Source organism: Lethenteron reissneri, chromosome 4, assembly GCF_015708825.2.
Source record: "Lethenteron reissneri isolate LAM-NWPU_2019-01 chromosome 4, ASM1570882v1, whole genome shotgun sequence".
In the NCBI taxonomy this organism is placed as follows: domain Eukaryota; kingdom Metazoa; phylum Chordata; class Hyperoartia; order Petromyzontiformes; family Petromyzontidae; genus Lethenteron; species Lethenteron reissneri.
In genome coordinates, this window is record NC_083782.1 from 4,393,446 (window position 1) to 4,417,893 (window position 24,448).

The 24,448-nt window shown below is 45.8% G+C and overlaps 1 protein-coding gene across 1 annotated transcript in view; it reads left to right on the plus strand.

The window, feature by feature from the left end:
- The first annotated feature begins 1,816 nt into the window (after window positions 1-1,816).
- The window catches only part of LOC133349354 (phospholipid-transporting ATPase ABCA1-like), an 83,285-nt gene continuing 60,653 nt past the window's right edge, over window positions 1,817-24,448 (plus strand). The window contains exons 1-5 of the mRNA XM_061562712.1: window positions 1,817-1,946; window positions 10,510-10,603; window positions 12,888-13,029; window positions 21,318-21,457; window positions 23,314-23,438. Coding sequence (XP_061418696.1) covers window positions 1,881-1,946; window positions 10,510-10,603; window positions 12,888-13,029; window positions 21,318-21,457; window positions 23,314-23,438 — 567 coding nt within the window. The 5' untranslated portion in view covers window positions 1,817-1,880. The remainder of the gene's footprint in view (window positions 1,947-10,509; window positions 10,604-12,887; window positions 13,030-21,317; window positions 21,458-23,313; window positions 23,439-24,448) is intronic.

The following is a 24,448-nucleotide window of genomic DNA, read 5'->3' on the forward strand; positions in this document are numbered from 1 at the left end:
TTGAGCATTGTTATTATTAATCGCCCGTACGTTAAATGCCCACCTGGCGAACCGATTTGGGCTCACCGTGTCTGTCAATGCACGACTTAAGAGGAAGGACTTGTTCGTAATAACATCATTGTAGTATTTGCATTAGTCAGGCGAACGTGAAATAAACTACTTTTTACAAAATGGGGAAAAAAACCCCAGCTAAGGACGAAATTGTTAATGTTGAGGTTAAATAATAAGCATTTTACTGCGACAAATGCAAACGTATTTCAAATATTAATTTTTACATTTTTGGAATTACACTGAAAGACATCACGGGGGAACATGCTATGGGTAAGAAAACATAATCAAGTTGGAGAGACTTCACATTGAGTGTTAAGAAAGTTAAGCAGGCGAGGGCAAGACACATTTACAGAGAGGTATTTTTATTTTAAACTAAACTGTTTTTTTTATTTGACCAAGTAAGGCCCAATGAGCCGTGTAGCTATTTTTCAGAAGCGACCTGGCCACAAATGAGAGCTCAACGAAGTGGCTTATCACGTGGAAATGTAAAGCAGCCAAACACTCTAATCGCGTGATGTTGATGCGAAATGTGGAGGGAAAAACCGGAGGACTCGGATAAAAATCCACGCGCCCACGGAGAAAGAGAAAACGCACACTTCATATACACAGCAGGTGTCAGGGTCGGGATCAAACCCACGACCTCCTGTATACCCGGCGAGATAGTTAACATCTCGCCACGGTGGCACTCCAAATGATGGCCAGCAGGAGATATTGGTGATCTGGATTGGCAACCGAAGGAGAGGACATGCCAGAGAGGACGACCACCACAGGGATGGAAGGGTTAGAACAGCTCATTTGAAGGAGACCTTGAGGGATGGTGAAGAGGTGCGAGAAACCATCATCCAGCAGTGGATGAACCATGGCTGATTCATCGTATTCAACCCTTTGTGAATCTAATACTGGATGAAAGCCTCCTGTGCGTCTTATGTTTGTGCTTAGTTTGTTGTCCTTCCCCCGCATCTCCGATTCGCACAATTGGCTACGTACGGTGCGAAAGAAGTTCACCATACGTACAATTCAACATGCATTAATTATCAGTCGCGGGAGTTGTTTTACCATACTTCACCGCACTGGTCAGCGTGGGTTGGTGAAGGTCCAGATATCAGGACCGGTTATAATTGAATTTGCCACAATGTGAGTATATTCACTGAACCCTCTGTCATCGACTCACTCCGTCTTTCTGGCTTCTATGTGTGCTATGAAGAAGGCTCCCATTGCCCAGTATGCCACCTGCATTTATGTTTAAATTTTTAGGGCGACAACGCTGTTGAGAAATACTGAAGTGGCATTGTTCACCCTTGATCGCTCCGAGGCAGTGGTGAAAAATCCCAGATGAGCGTGATGGGTCCTCAAATTTGTAAAGGTTTTTTTTGTCATTATGTATTAATTAGGTGGGGGAAATACATTGCATTAACCCGAGTTAAAGAGGTGAACAAACAGCGCCCTGGTATCATTACGTGGAAGCGTTTCACGCACTTGTTTAATCTGCGAGCTGGCGACGTGTTTCATCACTGGAATGCCAAATGTTCTCATCAGTTTGCTTGAAGGGCATTGCAAGCGGATAGCAGCCGAGTTGCGAGGAGGCGGCACGCGGATTCCACAGAACCCAATTCGGTAATAACCGGTACCAGGTGTAGTTCCTCTCCGAACCCTCCCACCCCCTCCTCCTCCTCCACCCCCCACGACGTCACCCCCTGCCCTCCCCACCTTGCCTACCCCCCCACCCACCCTCCCTCCGGCCAGGTAATAAAACCCTTCCTCTTACCCGACCACCTTGGGTCAGGCTCGTGACAGCTGAGCGGTGCTCCGAGACGAAAGGGCTGTAGGCGATGGGAGGCCGCACGCAGCTCTATCTGCTGCTGTGGAAGAATTTCGCCCTTCGCAAACGCCAGAAGGTACACGGCGCTCGCTGCTGCGGTCACGCACGCGGTAGCCACTTGCTGCTCTGCTGCTGCTTGCTGTCCAGCCACTCCAACGTGGTGGCCTCGTGTGTAACGATGCTCCCGTGTGTGGGGCCGGCAAACTTGCGCATGAGCGGCTCTTTGGCGATCCCATCCTCCCCTCTTTCGGCTCTTTGGCAGCCGTTGTTTTTGTTGTTGTTGGTTAAACTGAAATCTCAAAACATAATTTGAACGGAAAGAGCAATTGATATTATATGTGGCAGGCAAAGGGTTTGCGACGGAATGATGTCTCGGTGACGATCAGCTGTACAGTATTGTTTAAAATAATAACTACATGGGGGACACATCAACTGAAAGAGACGCACTTTATTCCATCGCCTATTTCAAGTCGCAAGATGTGTTGTCACCTGCTCGCTGTGTCTGTGTACAAGCGGCTCTCCACGTGCGATGCGGTATCTGCTTCTGCTTCTCCTTCTTGGAAGGTTTCCCCCATCCCCTGAAGTGCAGTGAAATCCGCGGAACAATTCGGACGTTGGTTACAACCGAGGTAGCAGAGCTTGTGTCGTAGCCATGTTTTTAAAGGTTTAACAAGCCAGAAACAATATTACTGCTATGATAATTGTTTTTTTCCCTTCTATCTGGCAACAAAACTGAAACTTTTTTACAAGGAGTCATGTTTGCATAGACCGCAATACCTGCAGCCATAATGCAAACAAAAAACATAACTCTGATAATATATGCACTGTCCTTGAAGTTGATTGGTCCACACCCGAGACAGCTTTCCTTAAAGCCTAGTCTCACATGGTGTTGGACCAGATGACGCCAAAAGGCGCAGGTATTGTGGTCAATGCAAACATGACTCCTTGTAAAAAAAGGTGTCAGTTTTGTTGCCAGATAAAAGGGTTTAAAAACAATTATCATATTTTTTACTGGCAAATGAGGTTCCAATGGAATATTACTGCTAATAAAGGCTTTATGGGTTAAGGTCGCGACAGTATAAATCTGTCGTTAACCCACTACCACCACCACCCGACACAGACAATCAGTAAGTTTTGTCACGTAAACAAAACGTGCCAATTAGTTGCCACTGCAACACACCGTTGTGTTTCCGTAAGGCTCGCAAACAGCAGTGAGTGGCTTCATAGCCCGACTCATTCTGTGATGGTTATCACAGAGGTCACGATTATCGGCCACATCAAAGGCATTAGAACCAACTGCAGTTCTAGCCACCCCGAGTGATGTTGACAATTGATACAGTGTAGGGGCTTGTGGATTATTGTCATAAAACATACAAAACTCACGCTGTCATTCTTTAACAAACTCTAAACAAATGCGAGACGTGACGCAGGATGAGTGTGCCGAGATGACGCCACATTTGCCGATGTCCGTCTCGCGTCCTGCTGTGTGCATCTGATAAAACGGCCGAAAGAAAGCCCCCATCACTTCGTGTTGGATGGATATTGTGCCAACATTTTCTTGACTTGACTACAAAAATATAGCTCCCTCCAGATTTGAAGCTTTCGTGACTGCAAGGATTCATATTCTTAGGTTTTTTCGGTAAAGTCACGTTTCCTGCTATAAGTTTTACCCACCAAACAACATAGCAGGAGGCTGTTTCTTCCTGACCTGCTTTTTTGTGCTTTTACCATCTACATGGCAGAGGCTCGGTCTCATTTGCAGCAGTTTGTTATGTAGGCTAGCCGTAGTCTCAAGCCGCACCTTACCATAATAATACAAAGTGTGCCGTTCCTGGCCCTTCCCCCCTCCCCCTCAACCATTATATATACGGAGTGGTATCTCTTGTAATTTCTCATTTACTTGATACAGCTGTCGTGCTGTGACGGTTCCACCTGAAGACGGAAGCTTGTGTTGCCTCCGAAACGTCGTGATTTTTATTTTTATTTTATTTTAATTTTTTACTTTTATTAATTTTTATTGTAATTTTTTTACCTACGTGACTTTACCGAAAAAACCTAAGAATATAGCTCCCTCCCCCTCCCTTCCCAACAGGGCTGCTATTGCCCCTCTGATCCCCTCATTACCGGCGCTAATTTTGTCAGCATCCTCCCTCCTCTCTCTGAGTCTTGGCCTAGTTGACGTTTGCCTCTGGAATATTCAGCGCGACGCTGGCCTCTGTATTTCACGTGGTCATTCTCCGAGTGTGTGCGTGCGTGTACGTGGGAACTTCTTTCGCACCGTACGTCGCCAACCCGCGCTGCATCGGAGGTACGGGAAAGTGTGGGCGACTATTATTGCAGTGGACAATCAATTGGTCGCCCACTCTTTTGTCAGCGGAACGCTCAAATGTGTATTCTTAGGTTTTTTCGGTAAAGTCACGTAGGTAAAAAAATTAAATTAATTAAAGTAAAATAAAAATAAAAATCACGACGTTTCGGAGGCTTGTGTTGCCTCCGAAACGTCGTGATTTTTATTTTATTTTTATTTTACTTTTATTAATTTAAATGTTTTACCTAGTAAAACAAAAATAAAATAAAAATCACGACGTTTCGGAGGCAACACAAGCCTCCGAAACGTCGTTACTTTTATTTTATTTTTATTTTACTTTTATTAATTTAATTTTTTTACCTACGTGACTTTACCGCAAAAACCTAAGAATATGAATCCTTGCAGTCACGAAAGCTTCACATCTACGCTCAAATATGACCGGGCGGCGGAGAACAGTTCTGTAGGCGATGGAAATCCCGTCCCGTGTGATCACGGTCACGCACTGGGGAAACTTCAACGCCTCCAAATTTCAGATTCAGAATTTTTATTTTATTTCGACCGCAGCAGGAGGGGGGGGGGGGAATCCGATGAGCAGTGAAGCCCTTTTCGTTCACAGATGTCTGGTAGGGGGACACGGGCGTCACGAGGTCATTTCTCACGGCATTGAAGGCAGCACGTGGGAGCCCCCCCCCACCCCCGTCTTACCCAGCATTCGTGAGAAAACTTGACATGCCGCATGTCAGTGGCATTGTTGGAAATGTGTGTTTTAAAGCCACGAGTATGGTGAATCTGGCACACCTGATGTTCTATGCGCGTGCCTTTCCTGTGTAGTTTCCGTGCGTGTGCTCTTAATAATTATTTGACTTACTCTTTGTTTTTTTTCGGAATGTCACGTAGGTGAAAACAAAATAAAATACAAATAAAACAACTAAATTAATTACTGTAGCGTACAGCAATTTTTCTGGAGCAGTCACACCTGATGACTGATGCTTGTGTTGCTTCCGAAACGTCGTGATTTAATTTAGTTGTTTTATTTTTAGTTTATTTTATTTAGTTTTCACCTACGTGACTTTACCTAAAAATCCAAAGAGGATGGATCCTTGCAGTCACGAAAACTTCAAATCTAGAAATAATTTGACACTTTTAAAGCACCTTTCACCCAGCATCTGGGTTTTCAATGATTTGATAATAGCTAAATTAGTTTAAATTGTTTTAATTATCTTAGCTCACAAGGCTACTTGGGGGTGAGTAAGTAGGCACCTGCCCAGCTGATGGATTTACCGGTTTTGTAACACATTGCTCCCTAACCACTGCGCAACCGCTCCATCGGCTCCCCGCAATGAATTGGTAATACATAACAATTGTGACCACGGTATCGATATAATTAAAATCACAGTTACCTCCACCGATATGTGAAAAGAAGGATAACTCTGTCGCCGTGACTGTATATGGAGATCGGAGTGGCTGATGGTCCGTAGCTCTGTGTGTGCACAAACCTCCAGGCACTCACTGCTCTCTCTCTGCTCCCCGTCTCGTTATTAAAACGTTAAAAGCGCAGCCCTGCAATCCGCTCGCTCACATCACTGCTGGTGGAGGGGCTTCCACTCGAGGGGAGTCCTGTTGGGAGTGGGGGGGGTAATTAGTCTATGGGGCCGTCCATAAATGACGTCACGCACCTAGGGAGGGGGGGTCAGACATTTGTGACGATGTGTGAGGAGGGATGGAGGGGGGGGGGTTGAGAAATGTGACGTCACATCAAAATGCGCAACTTTAAATAAATATAAACAACACGTTCTACTTAATTAAATATACCTTTTTAATAAATGTTTTCTCCTACAACATCAGAGTGCAGCGCCACATTAAATACGCACTACAATGATAATAGTTTAAAGCGATTTGAAGCATGTTTTTTTTTTTTGGGGGGGGGGCAGAGCTTTGTGACGTCATATTTTAGGGGGGGTCTGACTTTTTGTGACGCCGTGTGACGAAGGGGGGGGGGGTCAAAAATCGTCCAAAATCGCGTGACGTTATTTATGGACGGCCCCTTTGCTTCCTTGAAAGAGGTACCCACAATTCACCCCACCGCACGCGGCTCGCCAATCATCGACGAACTGCGGTGTCCCCGTTTGATCCACTTCCATCATGGTTACATGGTGCAATGTTTCTTGTGCTTTTAGTTTGTTGCCCCCCCCCCCGCGCGCCTGTGATAGGCGCTCTTGGCTACTACGTACGGCGCGAAAGAAGTTCAACGTACAAAACAATGCCAATCTGGATCCTTGTCCCCCGTGGTAATGATGATAATAATTGTGGTGTTGATGATTACACTGGTCAACAACAACAAACAAATTTCCGGCCTGCACTTTTGCAGCTGTTTTAGACTAATTTCAGGGTTCTGATTCCAAATCTGATCTCAGATTTGCTCTATCACATCATTTTTATGCTATCGGTATACCCCATTTTCATTGATTTTACCCGAAATGAACTCCGTCACTTATGATTGCAAGTTGTTGCGAGTCAGTGACTGCTTTAGTGTTAAAATATGGTGCTGTATTTTTAGGATAGAGTGTTTATAATATCATTTTATGTAGATATCCACATTTGTTTAATATTTTTCTTCTGCAGATTTTATTGAAAATGCAATATTTGATATCTCGAAAACCTGATGTGATAGACAAAAAATGATGCCAGATTTGTAATCAGCACCCCAAAATTACCTTAAACCCGTTGGAATACCTTATGCCAGAAAAAGTGTGTTGACCAGTGTTTTTACTTGCTAAAATACGTGGATATTCGGCGTCCCATGGGATTGACCTGGGCTCCAGCAACTGAACCCTTGGATACAAACACCACCGCTCTGGTAACTGTCAGAGGAGGGTGGTGGGGGAGGGGTCGACATCTCGCATAGACCGCGTTCAGTTTTACACAGCCGACGTGAGACCGCGTATCGGAAGTAACACGTCCAGTCAGAGTTCCATTAACACGACGGGCGTGATGTAATGGTTACCACCGCGGTGGTGAGATGTTAACTTCCTCGCCTGATTTGTAGGAGGTGGTGTGGGTTCGAACCCAAGCCTGACGCCTGCTGCTGTATATTTGTGGTTTGCGGTGACTCTCTCGCCGTGGAATTTTCTCCGAATGCTCCCCCGGGTTTTTTTTACTCAACATTTTAGAATCGTATTTGGCTGCTACGCATTTACATACGATCAGCCACTTTGCTGAGCTATCATTTTTGTGGCCAGGTCGCTTTGGAAAAAAGAGTTATTGAGCTCCGTGGATCTTAATTTACCTGGTAAAATAAAAAGTTGGATAGTTTTAATCGATTTATAAACACTGGCCATGGTTATCCAGTTGAAACAATAGTACAAGTTTATTAAATCCCTCCGTCCTTCCCAGCAGTATATACGTAATTGACATAGGCGGAGTTTGACTTTTATACAGGGTGCTTAAAAAAATGTTAACACTTATACGGGACTATCGTTTTTAATGGCCGAGCGAATAATAAACTGTAACATGATAACAAATGTATGTTAATGGCTTCAAAAAGTTAGAGTCTACACTTGTTCACCATCATTGTCAACGCGTGCCTGGAATCTTCTCCAGGTGGTCTCGAGAGCTCGGAGGCCACATTTCTCGTGAAATTGTTGCAAATTCTCCCAAGTGTTAACATTTTTTTGAAGCACCCTGTATCTGGGAGGGGCAGGGGTTTGCTTCGTCCCACCACATTAGGAATAGCGGGTGCACGTAATTTATTTTGTAAATCTTCATTGTAAACTGCTGAAAATAAATTAATAAACGTGTCCACTTTGCAAACTCCGCCCTTGTTAATTGGGTACAACCACATATAGTCAATCATACTCTTAGTTCTTTCGGTAAAGTCACGTAGGTAAAAAATGAAATTAATACAAATAAAACAATAAAAAATAATAAATATTGTTTGATTTTTATTAATTTTAATTTCATTTTTTACCTACGTGACTTTACCGAAAGAACTAAGAGTATGAATCCTTGCAGTCACGAAAGCTTCAAATCTAGATAGTCAATCGCCAGGTACGCGCGTGGTGGGGTAAAGTGTGGGTACTCCCACCTGGGCTAAGAATATCGTCTCGAGGAGGGGTTCTCTCTGCAGAGCGCCTTCTTGTGGTGCCCTAAAGCCAGCAGTGGAGTGAGTCACGGCAATTGCAGGCCTGCGCCTTCAGCTTCCTTTCCTGTTGTACAACTTACGACGAAGAACACGAGGACAGAAACGCCGTCAAATAAAACAACGACGTGTCAAGTGAGAGGAGCCGGTGTGGGCAGCGGTTAGCGCAACTTCGTTTACGAATCCGGCGTCCTGAGTTCGACTTCCCCGGGTCACGGCTAACCTCAGTAGTGAGATCTTGACCGGTTTGGGCCCACCTTTGCCAATGGATACTGACCAGTGTGGTGAAGTATGGTCAAACAACCTGACCGACGCAGCACGGGGTGGGGGTGGGCCTCTATAAAGCCGTGGATTGATTCCCAAGAGCCTTTTCAGGAGGTTCTGCTTGCGTTGTACAGAATAATAAAGACGCCACCATTCGAGAGCGTACAGCATAACCGTGTGTGCTGTTCCCATAACATTGATCTACTCAACAACCCAAACGAGCACTGTACGTCTTCTGTGCAGTCCCCTTTTGTCACTGGCGGATGAGGCCCTATCTATGCCATGCGGGTCGTGGCGGATTGTTTGACCATACTTCACCGGTCAGTGCCACAGTGGCGAAATGTGAACTAGCTCGCCTGGAACACAGAAGGTCGTGGGTTCGATCTCGACCCCGACGCCTGCTGTATATCTGGAGTTTGCGTGTTCTCCCCATGGTCGCGTGGATTTTTTTCTCTGGTTCCTCTGGTTTTTTCCCTCCGCATTTAGAATCAACACGCGTTTTAAAGATGAAATGTCTGCCATAAATGTCCACGAGATGATCGGCCACCACTTCGTTTGGAGCTATCACTCGCGATGGCCAGGTCTCTTCTGAGCAAGAGCCACATGGTTTTGTGGGCCTTACCTGGCAAAACAAAACAACAAATAAGTAATATTTAAATACACTTTTTTTTAAACACGCTTTAATTAAATATACCTGACTAGTAATGGAAGACTCCACGACTCCAGGAAGTGGCCCCGAAGCTTTCCATAACATCAGGGACTGTGGTGATTTACAGCCAACGTCAGTTGACCGTGGCCAATGAGACCCAAGGCGAAACATAACATATAAAAAAGATAGTTTAAAATAATTTATGATATAATGTAGTATTGTCATCAGTATGACATAAGTATACCAAGTTTGCAGTCGATACCATATTGGGAAGTGGGTTAAAATTGAGTTACAAGATTTGAGGATACAACAACAACAACAGACAGAGTGAGTTAATAGAAAGCGTGTAAAAAGAATGTTTAAAAATATATATTTTAATTTTTTATGATAGAATATAGCATTGTCATCAGTGTGACATAGCTATACCAAGTTTGCGGTGAATATCACATTTGGAAGTGGGTTCAAATTGAGTTACAAGATTTGAGGATACGATAACAACAACGACAACAGACAGAGTGAGTTAATAGAAAGCGTGTAAAGATACACTATGAGACCTCCTTTACCAGTGTCAAAATATAGTAATAGGTTTTTACCCTTTCAACTGGTACAAAAACTGACACCTTTATACAAGGGATCATGTTTGCAATAACCACAACACAAGCAGTCAAAATGCAAACAAAAAGAAACAACTCTGATAATGATAATTGGTTTTTTACCCTTTTATCTGGCAACAAAACTGACACCTTTTTTTAAAAGGAGTCATGTTTGCATAGACCACAATACCTGCAGTCATAATGCAAACAAAAACATAACTCTGATAATGCATGCACTGTCCTTAAAGTTGATTGGTCCACACCCGAGACAGCTTTCCTTAGAGCCTAGTCTATACATTTTTACAAGGAATCATGTTGACATGTTGACTCCTTGTAAAAAAGGTGTCAGTTTTATTGCCAGATAAAAGGATAAAAAACCAATTATCATATTTTTTACCGGCAAATGAGGTTCCAATGGTGTAAACTCTGATAAGGATGATATGCACTGTCCTTGAAGTTGATTGTTCCACACCCGAGACAGCTTTTCTTAGAGCCTTGTCTCCAATGTTGTGGTTATTCAAAACATGATCCCTTGTATAAAGGTGTCAGTTTTTGTACCATTTGAAAGGGTAAAAACCCTATTACGTGTAAAGATAGTCAAAAGTTGAGTTTAAAGCCTCCCCGGGTGGAAACGCGGGGATGGTGACAGTGTGACTGAGCCCAGCTGCCTGTTGTGCTGCGTTGCAGGTGCGGGTCTTCGTGGAGTTGCTGTGGCCCCTGTTCCTCTTCCTCATCCTCGTGTGGGTCCGGACAACGACGCCTCCAAGCGCCAACGGGGAATGTGAGTGCTGCAGACGATGAGCGGCCAGCGTTGTCCAACGCTTGTTCGCCCGTGTTTGCGTTCGTAATGAAAGGTTTTTTTAAATCCTTTATATTAAGTTCACTTGCTTGCGCGCTTACGACCGTGCAAATCTTTCGGTCGTTTTTTAACCCACTTCCCGTGATCCAATCGAGCTGACATTTTGCACACAGACTCGTTGTGCGTGACAATTAATGTTCGTGAAATTTTTTTCCAAAATTGTACACTTTTTAGGATTTTATTTTTATTTTTAATTACCAATTGCTTAATGGTGGCAGGCAATCATCTGACCCATAGGTGGCAGCCATCTCAAGCCAGAGGACGAGAGGACTCTAGCCGCCACGCATATAAAGGATTTATAGTGAAAAACTTTGTTTTTACGGGTTAATTTTTTCGTCTTCTGCTTCTGTTGGGGTTAGATGGCGTAAATACAAATGTCTCGTTAAACCCGCCACCACCCGACACGGCCAATTAGTCAGGTGCGTGATGTCACGTAAGCAAAAGGTGCCAATTAGTGACTACTGCAGCAACACAACGCTGTGTTGGGGAGTAAACGCGCAACATTTAAGAACGACGTTTCGCTGGTGATTGCAACCAACTTCATCAGGCGAGCTAACCCAAAAACCTCTCAGGGATACATACGTAGCGCACCTCCGGTTAGCACGGTCGGCTGTGTACGGCGTGAAAGAAGTTCAACACACACACGTGCGTGTAGCTGTCTTCATGAGGAGCTCTCAGCACCTCCAACACAACCGTCTTGGCCAACAAATTTTGACTTAAAACTTTCGTGACTGCAGGAATTCATATGTTTTTGGTTCTTTCGGTAAAGTCACGTAGGTAGAAAAAAGAATACAAATAAAGTGAAAAAAAAATAAAAAACACTAATGTAGACTATAGCCTGGTTCTTAATCTGAGTGAGTGTATGGAAGTCTATAATGTAGACTGTAGCCTGGTTATTAAGTTTGGTGAGTGTACTGACAGTCTATAATGTAGACTGTAGTCTGGTTCTTAATCTGAGTGGGTGTACTGGCAGTCTATAATGTAGACTGTAGCCTGGTTATTAAGTTTGGTGAGTGTACTGGCAGCCTATAATGTAGACTGTAGCCTGGTTCTTAATCTGAGTAGGTGTACTGGCAGTCTATAATGTAGACTGTAGCCTGGTTATTAAGTTCGGTGAGTGTACTGGCAGTCTATAATGTAGACTATAGCCTGGTTATTAAGTTGGGTGAGTGTACTGACAGTCTATAATGTAGATTGTAGCAATGGTTATTAAGCTGAGTGAGTGTACTGGCAGTCTATAATGTAGACTGTAGCCTGGTTATTAAGTTCGGTGAGTGTACTGCTAGTCTATAATGTAGACTGTAGCCTGGTTATTAAGTTTGGTGAATGTACTGCCAGTCTATAATGTAGACTGTAGCCTGGTTATTAAGTTTGCTGAGTGTACTGCCAGTCTATAATGTAGACTGTAGCCTGGTTATTAAGTTTGGTGAGTGTACTGGCAGTCTATAATGTAGACTGTAGCCTGGTTAATAAGTTTGCTGAGTGTACTGGCAGTCTATAATGTAGACTGTAGCAATGGTTACAACGTGCCATTAAACCCAAAAACTCATCGGACAAGCGACCAGAGCAGAGTTCAAGTTCAACGAACACGCCACGGCAACCTGGTTACATGTCGTCCCACACTACATCCCAGGGTTCTTCGCTCATTGTTTCAGAACGGTGCTACACTTTTGCCGATATAATTAATAAGACATCACCAGCGTGCAGGCCAACGCAACATTTTCAAACCACTGGGGCTCTTATGGCAGCATTGAAATATGGTGTTTGAAACCATTGGGGCTCTTATGGCAGCATTGAAATATGGTGTTTGAAACCATTGGGGCTCTTATGGCAGCATTGAAATATGGTGTTTGAAACCATTGGGGCTCTGACGGCGGCGTTGAAACGCGGTTTTTTTTCTGGAAGACTTCGCTGTTTTTTCCTGGATTTTTCTGTTTGCGTGTAAGTCACTTTAAGATGTTTCTTGTTCGTGTTTTTGTTTTGTTGCGGTTGCACCCGAGTCAAGAGCCGCATGGCTCACAGGGTTATATACCTAATACATGAAACTGAAAAACTGAAATTTGGGGGGGGGAGGGGGTGTTTTCACATTTTGTGTGTGTGGGGGGGGCCACATGCCAAGTGGTCCGCGAAGCCTTGCAGTGACCACCACCCTCGCCATCCCATCGTCACCCTCTCCGCCTGTCGTCCGTGTGTCGCGTGGAGCCAGGTCACTACCGCGTGCGGGCGCTGCCATCAGCGGGGCTGTTGCCGTGGCTACAGGGGACAATGTGCGAGCTGGGCACCACGTGCGTGACCAGCCACACGCATGCCGAGGCCCCCGGGGAGGTCAACAACTACAGAGACTCGCTGTAAGAGAGGAGATTATGCATCCTCCTCCTCCCCTCTCCTCCTCTCATCCTCCACCTCCTCCTCCTCCTGCCTGCGTCCGTGTCGTCGGCACCGTCGTTGTCACCGCCGTCATCATCGCAATCATCGTCATAAAAATCATCGTCGAAATAATCATGGCCGTTATCATCGCAATCGTTGTCATGTCATTGTGTCGTCATCTTCTAAATTATTATCATCGCAATCATCATCGTCATCATCGAAATCATTATCATCGCAATCATTATCATCATCATCAATGTGTCCGCCTTCCTGCCATGTCTGTATCATCATCATCATGGCTGCAATCATATCGCAATCAATATCATTATTATCATCATCATTATGGCTGCAATCATCACAATCAATATTATTATCATCATCATGGCTGCAATCATATCGCAATCAATATCATTATCATCATCATGGCTGCAATCATATCGCAATCAATATCATTATCATCATGGCTGCAATCATCGCAATCAATATCATCATCATAATTAGCGTCAACGTCACTGCATCCACCAACACTTTTTGCCACGTCTATATCATCCTGTCGTGTTGTTGTGTGTGTGTTGTTGTTGTCACTTGCTGACCCGTCCCTACTGGACATCCGTAAAGAAGAGCTTCATAGCTCATCGGATTTCTCCTGCAGTCTCAATACAGATTGTGATCGTCGTCATCGTGTCCCCCGTTGCCCCGTGGCTCTACAGTCCATGTCACCGCATGTTATTCCCCCACCACCGCGTCCCACCCACCACAACAACAAACAACAACAACACCCGCCATTCAAGTGGCGATGACGTCACCACGGCGCCTGTGCCAGGCTAAGTGCACTTTGAGGCCACCACGTGAAGTGTCGAAGGCTCGCTGGCAGGAGGAGGCCACGGGACGGGCCCAGCAGGTGCCGTGGGTTGAATTCCGTGGTCGCAGTGCCACGCACACTTTGCCAACCCCGTGTCTCTATGACCCATATGAAAATAAGCCTTTTATTTGTTAATTATGGCGATGATACTCTTAGGTTTTTTTCGGTAAAGTCACGTAGGTAAAAAATAAAATAAAAAATTACTAAACAATAATAGAAATAAAATAATAAATCACGACGTTTCGGAGGCAACACAGCTTGTATTTAAGAACTTGTATCTTGGAATCTTTGCCTAACTTGATACAGTAAATTTAGCTGTGACTGTCCCACCTGATAACGGAGACTTGTGTTGCCTCCGAAACGTCGTGATTTTTTTTTCTATTACAGTGTTACTTTTAGTAATTTTAAATTTTATTTTTTACCTACGTGACTTTACCGAAAAAACCTAAGAGTATGAATCCTTGCAGTCACGAAAGCTTCAAATCCATAATTATGGCGATGTTGCCAATAATGATGGCATTAATGATACACGTGATGATGATTGATTATGATATTGATGATGGCGACTGATTATAAACATGATTTTTTATGACAGTAATGTGGATGACATTGATAATGAATTGCGATGGTGGCAATGGTAATGATTTTCTTTTGAAGGGAGAGTCAACCTAGGAGCAACATCAGACAGGTTATAATTGTATGCTGAGTGGACCTAGAGGAGAGCCCACCCCGGGAACATATAGACTGTGTGTGGTTAGCTGTGTCGCGCGACGCTAAGTTTATTTATTTTAACCAGGCGATGACCTGGGGTCACCAAATAGACAAAAGCAAAACAAATAAAGAATAATACCCTACAGCGATAGAAGTCAGAGCAAAAACAACTTTGTCACGTGAGGACTGAGTGGTTGACTCTGTGGTTGGATCTGTGGTTGACTGTGTGATTGACTCTGTGGTTGACTGTGTGATTGACTCTGTGGTTGACTGTGTGATTGACTCTGTGGTTGACTGTGTGATGGATCTGTGGTTGACTGTGTGATGGATCTGTGGTTGACTGTGTGATTGACTCTGTGGTTGACTGTGTGATTGACTCTGTGGTTGACTGTGTGATTGACTCTGTGGTTGACTGTGTGATTGGATCTGTGGTTGACTGTGTGATTGACTCTGTGGTTGACTGTGTGATTGGATCTGTGGTTGACTGTGTGAATGACTCTGTGGTTGACTGTGTGATTGACTCTGTGGTTGACTGTGTGATTGACTCTGTGGTTGACTCTGTGATTGGATCTGTGGTTGACTGTGTGATTGGATCTGTGGTTGACTGTGTGATTGACTCTGTGGTTGACTGTGTGATTGGATCTGTGGTTGACTGTGTGATTGGATCTGTGGTTGACTGTGTGGTTGACTCTGTGGTTGACTGTGTGATTGGATCTGTGGTTGACTGTGTGATTGACTCTGTGGTTGACTGTGTGATTGACTCTGTGGTTGACTGTGTGATTGGATCTGTGGTTGACTGTGTGATTGGATCTGTGGTTGACTGTGTGATTGACTCTGTGGTTGACTGTGTGATGGATCTGTGGTTGACTGTGTGATGGATCTGTGGTTGACTGTGTGATGGATCTGTGGTTGACTGTGTGATTGACTCTGTGGTTGACTGTGTGATGGATCTGTGGTTGACTGTGTGATGGATCTGTGGTTGACTGTGTGATTGACTCTGTGGTTGACTGTGTGATGGATCTGTGGTTGACTGTGTGATAGATCTGTGGTTGACTGTGTGATGGATCTGTGGTTGACTGTGTGGGTGGATCTGTGGTTGACTGTGTGATGGATCTGTGGTTGACTGTATGATTGAATCTGTGGTTGACTGTGTGGGTGGATCTGTGGTTGACTGTGTGGTTGACTCTGTGGTTGACTGTGTGATTGACTCTGTGGTTGACTGTGTGATTGACTCTGTGGTTGACTGTGTGATGGATCTGTGGTTGACTGTGTGATTGACTCTGTGGTTGACTGTGTGATGGATCTGTGGTTGACTGTGTGATGGATCTGTGGTTGACTGTGTGATGGATCTGTGGTTGACTGTGTGATTGACTCTGTGGTTGACTGTGTGATGGATCTGTGGTTGACTGTGTGATGGATCTGTGGTTGACTGTGTGATTGACTCTGTGGTTGACTGTGTGATGGATCTGTGGTTGACTGTGTGATAGATCTGTGGTTGACTGTGTGATGGATCTGTGGTTGACTGTGTGATGGATCTGTGGTTGACTGTGTGATTGACTCTGTGGTTGACTGTGTGATTGACTTTGTGGTTGACTGTGTGATTGACTCTGTGGTTGACTGTGTGATTGGATCTGTGGTTGACTGTGTGATTGACTCTGTGGTTGACTGTGTGGTTGACTCTGTGGTTGACTGTGTGATTGACTCTGTGGTTGACTCTGTGATTGGATCTGTGGTTGACTGTGTGATGGATCTGTGGTTGACTGTGTGATTGACTCTGTGGTTGACTGTGTGGTTGGATCTGTGGTTGACTGTGTGGTTGACTCTGTGGTTGACTGTGTGATTGACTCTGTGGTTGACTGTGTGATTGGATCTGTGGTTGACTGTGTGGTTGGATCTGTGTTTGAATGTGTGGTTGGATCTGTGGTTGACTGTGTGATTGACTCTGTGGTTGACTGTGTGATTGACTCTGTGGTTGACTGTGTGATTGACTCTGTGGTTGACTGTGTGATGGATCTGTGGTTGACTGTGTGATGGATCTGTGGTTGACTGTGTGATTGACTCTGTGGTTGACTGTGTGATTGACTCTGTGGTTGACTGTGTGATTGACTCTGTGGTTGACTGTGTGATTGGATCTGTGGTTGACTGTGTGGTTGACTCTGTGGTTGACTGTGTGATTGACTCTGTGGTTGACTCTGTGATTGGATCTGTGGTTGACTGTGTGATGGATCTGTGGTTGACTGTGTGATTGACTCTGTGGTTGACTGTGTGATTGGATCTGTGGTTGACTGTGTGGTTGGATCTGTGGTTGACTGTGTGGTTGACTCTGTGGTTGACTGTGTGATTGACTCTGTGGTTGACTGTGTGATTGACTCTGTGGTTGACTGTGTGATGGATCTGTGGTTGACTGTGTGATGGATCTGTGGTTGACTGTGTGATTGACTCTGTGGTTGACTGTGTGATTGACTCTGTGGTTGACTGTGTGATTGACTCTGTGGTTGACTGTGTGATTGGATCTGTGGTTGACTGTGTGGTTGACTCTGTGGTTGACTGTGTGATTGACTCTGTGGTTGACTGTGTGATTGACTCTGTGGTTGACTGTGTGATGGATATGTGGTTGACTGTGTGATTGACTCTGTGGTTGACTATGTGATTGGATCTGTGGTTGACTGTGTGATTGGATCTGTGGTTGACTGTGTGGTTGACTCTGTGGTTGACTGTGTGATTGACTCTGTGGTTGACTGTGTGATGGATCTGTGGTTGACTATGTGATTGACTCTGTGGTTGACTGTGTGATTGACTCTGTGGTTGACTGTGTGATGGATCTGTGGTTGACTATGTGATTGACTCTGTGGTTGACTGTGTGATTGGATCTGTGGTTGACTGTGTGATTGAATCTGTGGTTGACTGTGTGATTAGGTCTGTGGTTGTCTGTGTGATTGACTTTGTGGTTGACTGTGTGATTGAATCTGTGGTTGACTGTGTGATGGATCTGTGGTTGACTATGTGATTGACTCTGTGGTTGACTGTGTGATTGGATCTGTGGTTGACTGTGTGATTGACTCTGTGGTTGACTGTGTGATTGGGTCTGTGGTTGACTGTGTGATTGGATCTGTGGTTGACTGTGTGATTGGGTCTGTGGTTGTCTGTGTGATTGACTCTGTGGTTGACTGTGTGATTGAATCTGTGGTTGACTGTGTGATGGATCTGTGGTTGACTATGTGATTGACTCTGTGGTTGACTGTGTGATTGACTCTGTGGTTGACTGTGTGATGGATCTGTGGTTGACTATGTGATTGACTCTGTGGTTGACTGTGTGATTGGATCTGTGGTTGACTGTGTGATTGAATCTGTGGTTGACTGTGTGATTGGGTCTGTGGTTGACTGTGTGATTGGATCTGTGGTTGACTGTGTGATTGACTCTGTGGTTGACTGTGTGATTGGATCTGTGGTTGACTGTGTGATTGGGTCTGTGGTTGACTGTGTGATTGACTTTGTGGTTGACTGCGTGATTGGATCTGTGGTTGACTGTGTGATTGACTCTGTGGTTGACTGTGTGATTGGATCTGTGGTTGACTGTGTGATTGGATCTGTGGTTGACTGTGTGATTGGGTCTGTGGTTGACTGTGTGATTGACTTTGTGGTTGACTGCGTGATTGGATCTGTGGTTGACTGTGTGATTGACTCTGTGGTTGACTGTGTGATTGACTCTGTGGTTGACTGTGTGATTGAATCTGTGGTTGACTGTGTGATTGGATCTGTGGTTGACTGTGTGATTGGATCTGTGGTTGACTGTGTGATTGGATCTGTGGTTGACTGTGTGATTGGATCTGTGGTTGACTGTGTGATTGACTCTGTGGTTGACTGTGTGATTGACTCTGTGGTTGACTGTGTGATTGGATCTGTGGTTGACTGTGTGATTGGATCTGTGGTTGACTGTGTGATTGACTCTGTGGTTGACTGTGTGATTGACTCTGTGGTTGACTGTGTGATTGGATCTGTGGTTGACTGTGTGATTGGATCTGTGGTTGACTATGTGATTGACTCTGTGGTTGACTGTGTGATTGGATCTGTGGTTGACTGTGTGATTGGATCTGTGGTTGACTGTGTGATTGGATCTGTGGTTGACTGTGTGATTGGATCTGTGGTTGACTGTGTGATTGGATCTGTCGTTGACTGTGTGATTGGATCTGTGGTTGACTGTGTGATTGGATCTGTGGTTGACTGTGTGATTGACTCTGTGGTTGACTGTGTGATTGACTCTGTGGTTGACTGTGTGATTGGATCTGTGGTTGACTGTGTGATTGGATCTGTGGTTGACTGTGTGATTGACTCTGTGGTTGACTGTGTGATTGACTCTGTGGTTGACTGTGTGATTGGATCTGTGGTTGACTGTGTGATGGATCTGTGGTTGACTGTGTGATTGGATCTGTGGTTGACTGTGTGATTGACTCTGTGGTTGACTGTGTGATTGACTCTGTGGTTGACTGTGTGATTGGATCTGTGGTTGACTGTGTGATTGGATCTGTGGTTGACTGTGTGATTGGATCTGTGGTTGACTGTGTGATTGGATCTGTGGTTGACTGTGTGATTGAATCTGTGGTTGACTGTGTGATTGGGTCTGTGGTTGACTGTGTGATTGGATCTGTGGTTGACTGTGTGATTGGATCTGTGGTTGACTGTGTGATTGGATCTGTGGTTGACTGTGTGATTGGATCTGTGGTTGACTCTGTGATTGGATCTGTGGTTGACTGTGTGATTGGGTCTGTGGTTGACTGTGTGATTGACTCTGTGGTTGACTGTGTTATTGGATCTGTGGTTGACTGTGTGATGGATCTGTGGTTGACTGTGTGATTGACTCTGTGGTTGACTCTGTGATTGGATTTGTGGTTGACTGTGTGATTGGATCTGTGGTTGACTGTGTGATTGGTTCTGTGGTTGACTGTGTGATTGACTCTGTGGTTGACTCTGTGATTGGATCTGTGGTTGACTCTGTGATGGATCTGTGGTTGACTGTGTGATTGACTCTGTGGTTGACTGTGTGATTGACTCTGTGGTTGACTCTGTGATTGGATCTGTGGTTGACTGTGTGATGGATCTGTGGTTGACTGTGTGATTGGATCTGTGGTTGACTGTGTGATTGACTCTGTGGTTGACTGTGATTGACTCTGTGGTTGACTGTGTGATTGGGTCTGTGGTTGACTGTGTGATGGATCTGTGGTTGACTGTGTGATGGATCTGTGGTTGACTGTGTGATTGACTCTGTGGTTGACTGTGTGATTGGATCTGTGGTTGACTGTGTGATTGGATGTGTGGTTGACTGTGTGATGGATGTGTGGTTGACTGTGTGATGGATGTGTGGTTGACTGTGTGATGGATCTGTGGTTGACTGTGTGATGGATCTGTGGTTGACTGTGTGATTGAATCTGTGGTTGACTGTGTGATTGGATCTGTGTTTGACTTTGTGATTGACTCTGTGGTTGACTGTGTGATTGACTCTGTGGTTGACTGTGTGGTTGGTTCTGTGGTTGACTGCGTGATTGACTCTGTGGTTGACTGTGTGGTTGGTTCTGTGGTTGACTGTGTGATGGATCTGTGGTTGACTGTGTGATTGGTTCTGTGGTTGACTGCGTGATGGATCTGTGGTTGACTGTGTGATTGGATCTGTGGTTGACTGTGTGATGGATCTGTGGTTGACTGTGTGATGGATCTGTGGTTGACTGTGTGATTGGATCTGTGGTTGACTGTGTGATTGGATCTGTGGTTGACTGTGTGATGGATCTGTGGTTGACTGTGTGATTGGATCTGTGGTTGACTGTGTGATTGACTCTGTGGTTGACTGTGTGATTGGATCTGTGGTTGACTGTCTGATTGACTCTGTGGCTGACTGTGTGATTGGGTCTGTGGTTGACTGTGTGATTGACTCTGTGGTTGACTGTGTGAATGACTCTGTGGTTGACTGTGTGATTGACTCTGTGGTTGACTGTGTGATTGACTCTGTGGTTGACTGTGTGATTGGGTCTGTGGTTGACTGTGTGATTGACTCTGTGGTTGACTGTGTGAATGACTCTGTGGTTGACTGTGTGATTGACTCTGTGGTTGACTGTGTGAATGACTCTGTGGTTGACTGTGTGATTGACTCTGTGGTTGACTGTGTGATTGGATCTGTGGTTGACTGTGTGATTGGATCTGTGGTTGACTGTGTGATTGGATATGTGGTTGACTGTGTGATTGGATCTGTGGTTGACTGTGTGATTGGGTCTGTGGTTGACTGTCTGATTGGATCTGTGGTTGACTGTGTGATTGGGTCTGTGGTTGACTGTGTGATGGATCTGTGGTTGACTGTGTGATTGGATCTGTGGTTGACTGTGTGATTGACTCTGTGGTTGACTGTGTGATTGGATCTGTGGTTGACTGTGTGATTGGATCTGTGGTTGACTGTGTGATTGACTCTGTGGTTGACTGTGTGATTGGATCTGTGGTTGACTGTGTGATTGGATCTGTGGTTGACTGTGTGATTGACTCTGTGGTTGACTCTGTGATTGGATCTGTGGTTGACTGTGTGATTGGATCTGTGGTTGACTGTGTGATTGGTTCTGTGGTTGACTGTGTGATTGGATCTGTGGTTGACTGTGTGGTTGACTCTGTGGTTGACTGTGTGATTGGATCTGTGGTTGACTGTGGTTTGCGTGCTGCTAGGCTGTCCCGGGTGCTGGTGGACACGCAGGGCTTGCTGATGAACGACTCATTCTGGCGCAGCCTTGAGACCGTGTGGGTGAGCAGAACATCAGCCATGGGGCTCGCCAACGTCATCCTGACCGACCCAAGGGCTTGGACCGGTGGGTGGACACACACACTCTTGTGCGTGAGTATGTATGGTGCAGCGTTGGAGGCAGACGCCTTCCATCAGAGGGGCAATGCTCACAACGAGCGGAGCGCCGTGCCGCTATAACACAGCCATTTGGCATAGTAGGGGGCACAGATGGTGCGTCGGTTAGTCATCTCAGTCGGTCAAGCCAGAGCACTTGAGTCTGTCCTCTTGCCAGCGGGAGTTCTCCATTTCACATGACCATAAAGTGCACCTGGCCTGGCACAAGCGCCGTGGTGACGTCACCGCCACTTAGTGGCGAATGGCGCTTGTTGTTGTTGATGCTCCAGTGGGGAGCGGTAGTGCAAGAGTTAACACGCCGAACTTCAAACCCAGAGACCCGAGTTCGATTCCCGCTCACCATCATCACCAGTGATGATTATCTGAACCGGTCCTGGGTCTCTCCTCGGTCAACTCTGCCTCAAATGAGTACCTGGTGCGATGTGTAAAAATAACTTCACCGCTAGGTCGTGGTGCTGGCCACCCACCCCCTCGTGTGCCGTGCTGGCCTCCATAGGTGCTCGTGAACAGCACTTGCCCCACCAGTCTGTGTCGGCTATGTTTTGTATGTACATGAGGCATGTCTAGATACGTGCATGGTCAAACAATCTCCATGACCAACACATGGCCAACCCTTCATTCATTGGTGGAAGAATAGAGCTGTGAAATGTTTTTCATATAATAATAAGAAATACAATTTTCAGCTTTTGTAAAACCATACCTGTACATGCAACGCACACAACCGCTGTAGTTTAACATTGCTAAGAAAGTCATCAGCCTGATTACAATTTAATGTTTTCTAAAGTTCAATCAAATAAAAAAAATGTACAGCCCTTTGGCAATCCACTGCTGGATGGAGGCCTACCCATGCCATGTCATGTAGTGAAGGTTTGTTTGACCATACTTCACCACCCTGGTCAGTGCACCTCCGATGAGCATGGTTGGCTTCGTACGGTGCGAAAGAAGTTCACCGTACATGCATACCTAAAGTTGTGTGCTCAGGAGCGACTCCGACATTGTTTGCCACCGATGTTAACAGTCATGAATTCAGCGCAGCGCGCTAACCGCTGCGCCACCACTCACTCCATACACAGTCAAATCAGGCATGCAAATATCCATTGGCACTTTTGTGAATGAGATCGTGTTCCCTCTGCCCAGTTACGTCTCTCCCTCTCATGTCCCCTCCTCAACCCCCACCAACTGCCACGCTCTCGGTTTCAGAATCCACAGACTTATTTCCGAACATTCAGGTTTTTATCTTTTTGTCTCGTCAAAGGCAGTCACGCAACCTCGCACGACGTGCTGCCGTGGAGGAACGCTGCTGGCGTGGCCTCGTTATTTTGAAACGACGCGTCACCTTCCGCTTGATTTCACATGCTCTTGTGCCGCATCACGCACCGCCACCCCCTCCCCCAGTTGAACTTTTCCTTGCCTTAACTAAATTTCCCCTTCTGGGTTCTACGGAGTGATTTGGCGCCATCATGTCAAGCCCCCCACCATCTCTGTATTTGTGTGCGGTGGTTTGAACGCTGCGTGACCCGAGTTCGATCCCTACTCGAGACCAATAACAATGGCGAAATATCTTAAATCGGTTATGCCCCCCCCCCCCACTTCCCCCTCTGAGTTCGACTCAGCCTTAAATGAGTGCCTGGCACGGTGTTCACACATCCGCCGCCGGAGAGACAAAGGCGTCCAGGCGTCGTGCCGACCGCCCACTCCCTCCGTTTGCAGTGTCACCCTCCGTCGGTGCTCGCTAACAGCACTTGCTGCGATGGTCCGTGCGGGCTACGCGGGTGACCTTTGACCTTGTTGTTTCGTCGGCAACAGGTAACATCGTGCTACAGAATGTGCTGGTGGACAGCTCCCCGCTACAAGCCTACATGAAGCGAAACCTGTCCTTTCCGGACTGGGCCGTGTCGGACCTGATGGCCGTGCAGATCCGACCCCAACCGGTGAGAGACGGAGATAATGAGCACGCGTACAGCCCGTGATATCTTCCGTTCAGCCGCGTGTGTCCCAACAACAACAGCAGCAGCAAGCGGTGGGCTGAGCCGTTCGCACGAAGGGCTACAATTTTGTCAAATCGCCCCCGATGAGGCTGGTTGTGATTGCCAGCGACATGTCACAGTACTCAACACGCCAGCGGTTCGTGCTCAAGTAGTCACTCATTGGCACGTTTTGTCGACGTGACAAACCTTCCTGTTTGGCGGTGTCAGGTGCTGGTGGGTTAATGACACATTTATATTTACGCGATCTAACTAAAAAAACTACTTTTTTTTTATGAAGCACTATTTTGATATTTCACCGCGGCCTAGGTGTGCGTTCGCCGTTGTGCCACTGCTGCCACTGCTGCTGCTGCTGCTGTGTGTATCTCTCCACCGTGCTTTCCATTCATACCCCCGCGTTGCTCGGTATGATGTCCGACGTATCGCTCCACGTGCCGGGACACGTTTCGGGGACGCCGAACTCGCTTCCTAAAATGTTCACGTTTCTACAAAACCTGGAAACGCACTGAAGAACTTGGAATCCCGGCACTGGTTCCGTGTTTTTCCAATCTGATGATTGTGAATCCCCTGAGCTACGTGCGTCCCTGATGATCGTACAGTGTGTATATATATAGGGCCATGGGCGGAGTTTGGGGGGCATGGGGGAGGGGTGGCAACACCTCCCCCAAACTGGACACCTTCATGAATTTATTTTCAGTAGTTTACAAGTAAGCTTAAAAACAAATACATTTGATGCACCCAGTGATTCCTAATGTGAGGGACAAAGCGAACCCTCCCCCCCCCCCCCCAAATATAGAAGTAAAACACCGCCTATGTATAGGGCTCAATTTCTCATTTAATATTTCTCCGGGTCGCTGGTAGACTGGTAGTAGGTGGCACGTGACTTGTGACCATAGCCACAGCGAGTGGTCTCCTGGACGTGGTGTGCCGTGTGCCGAAATATATTTTCTGGGTCG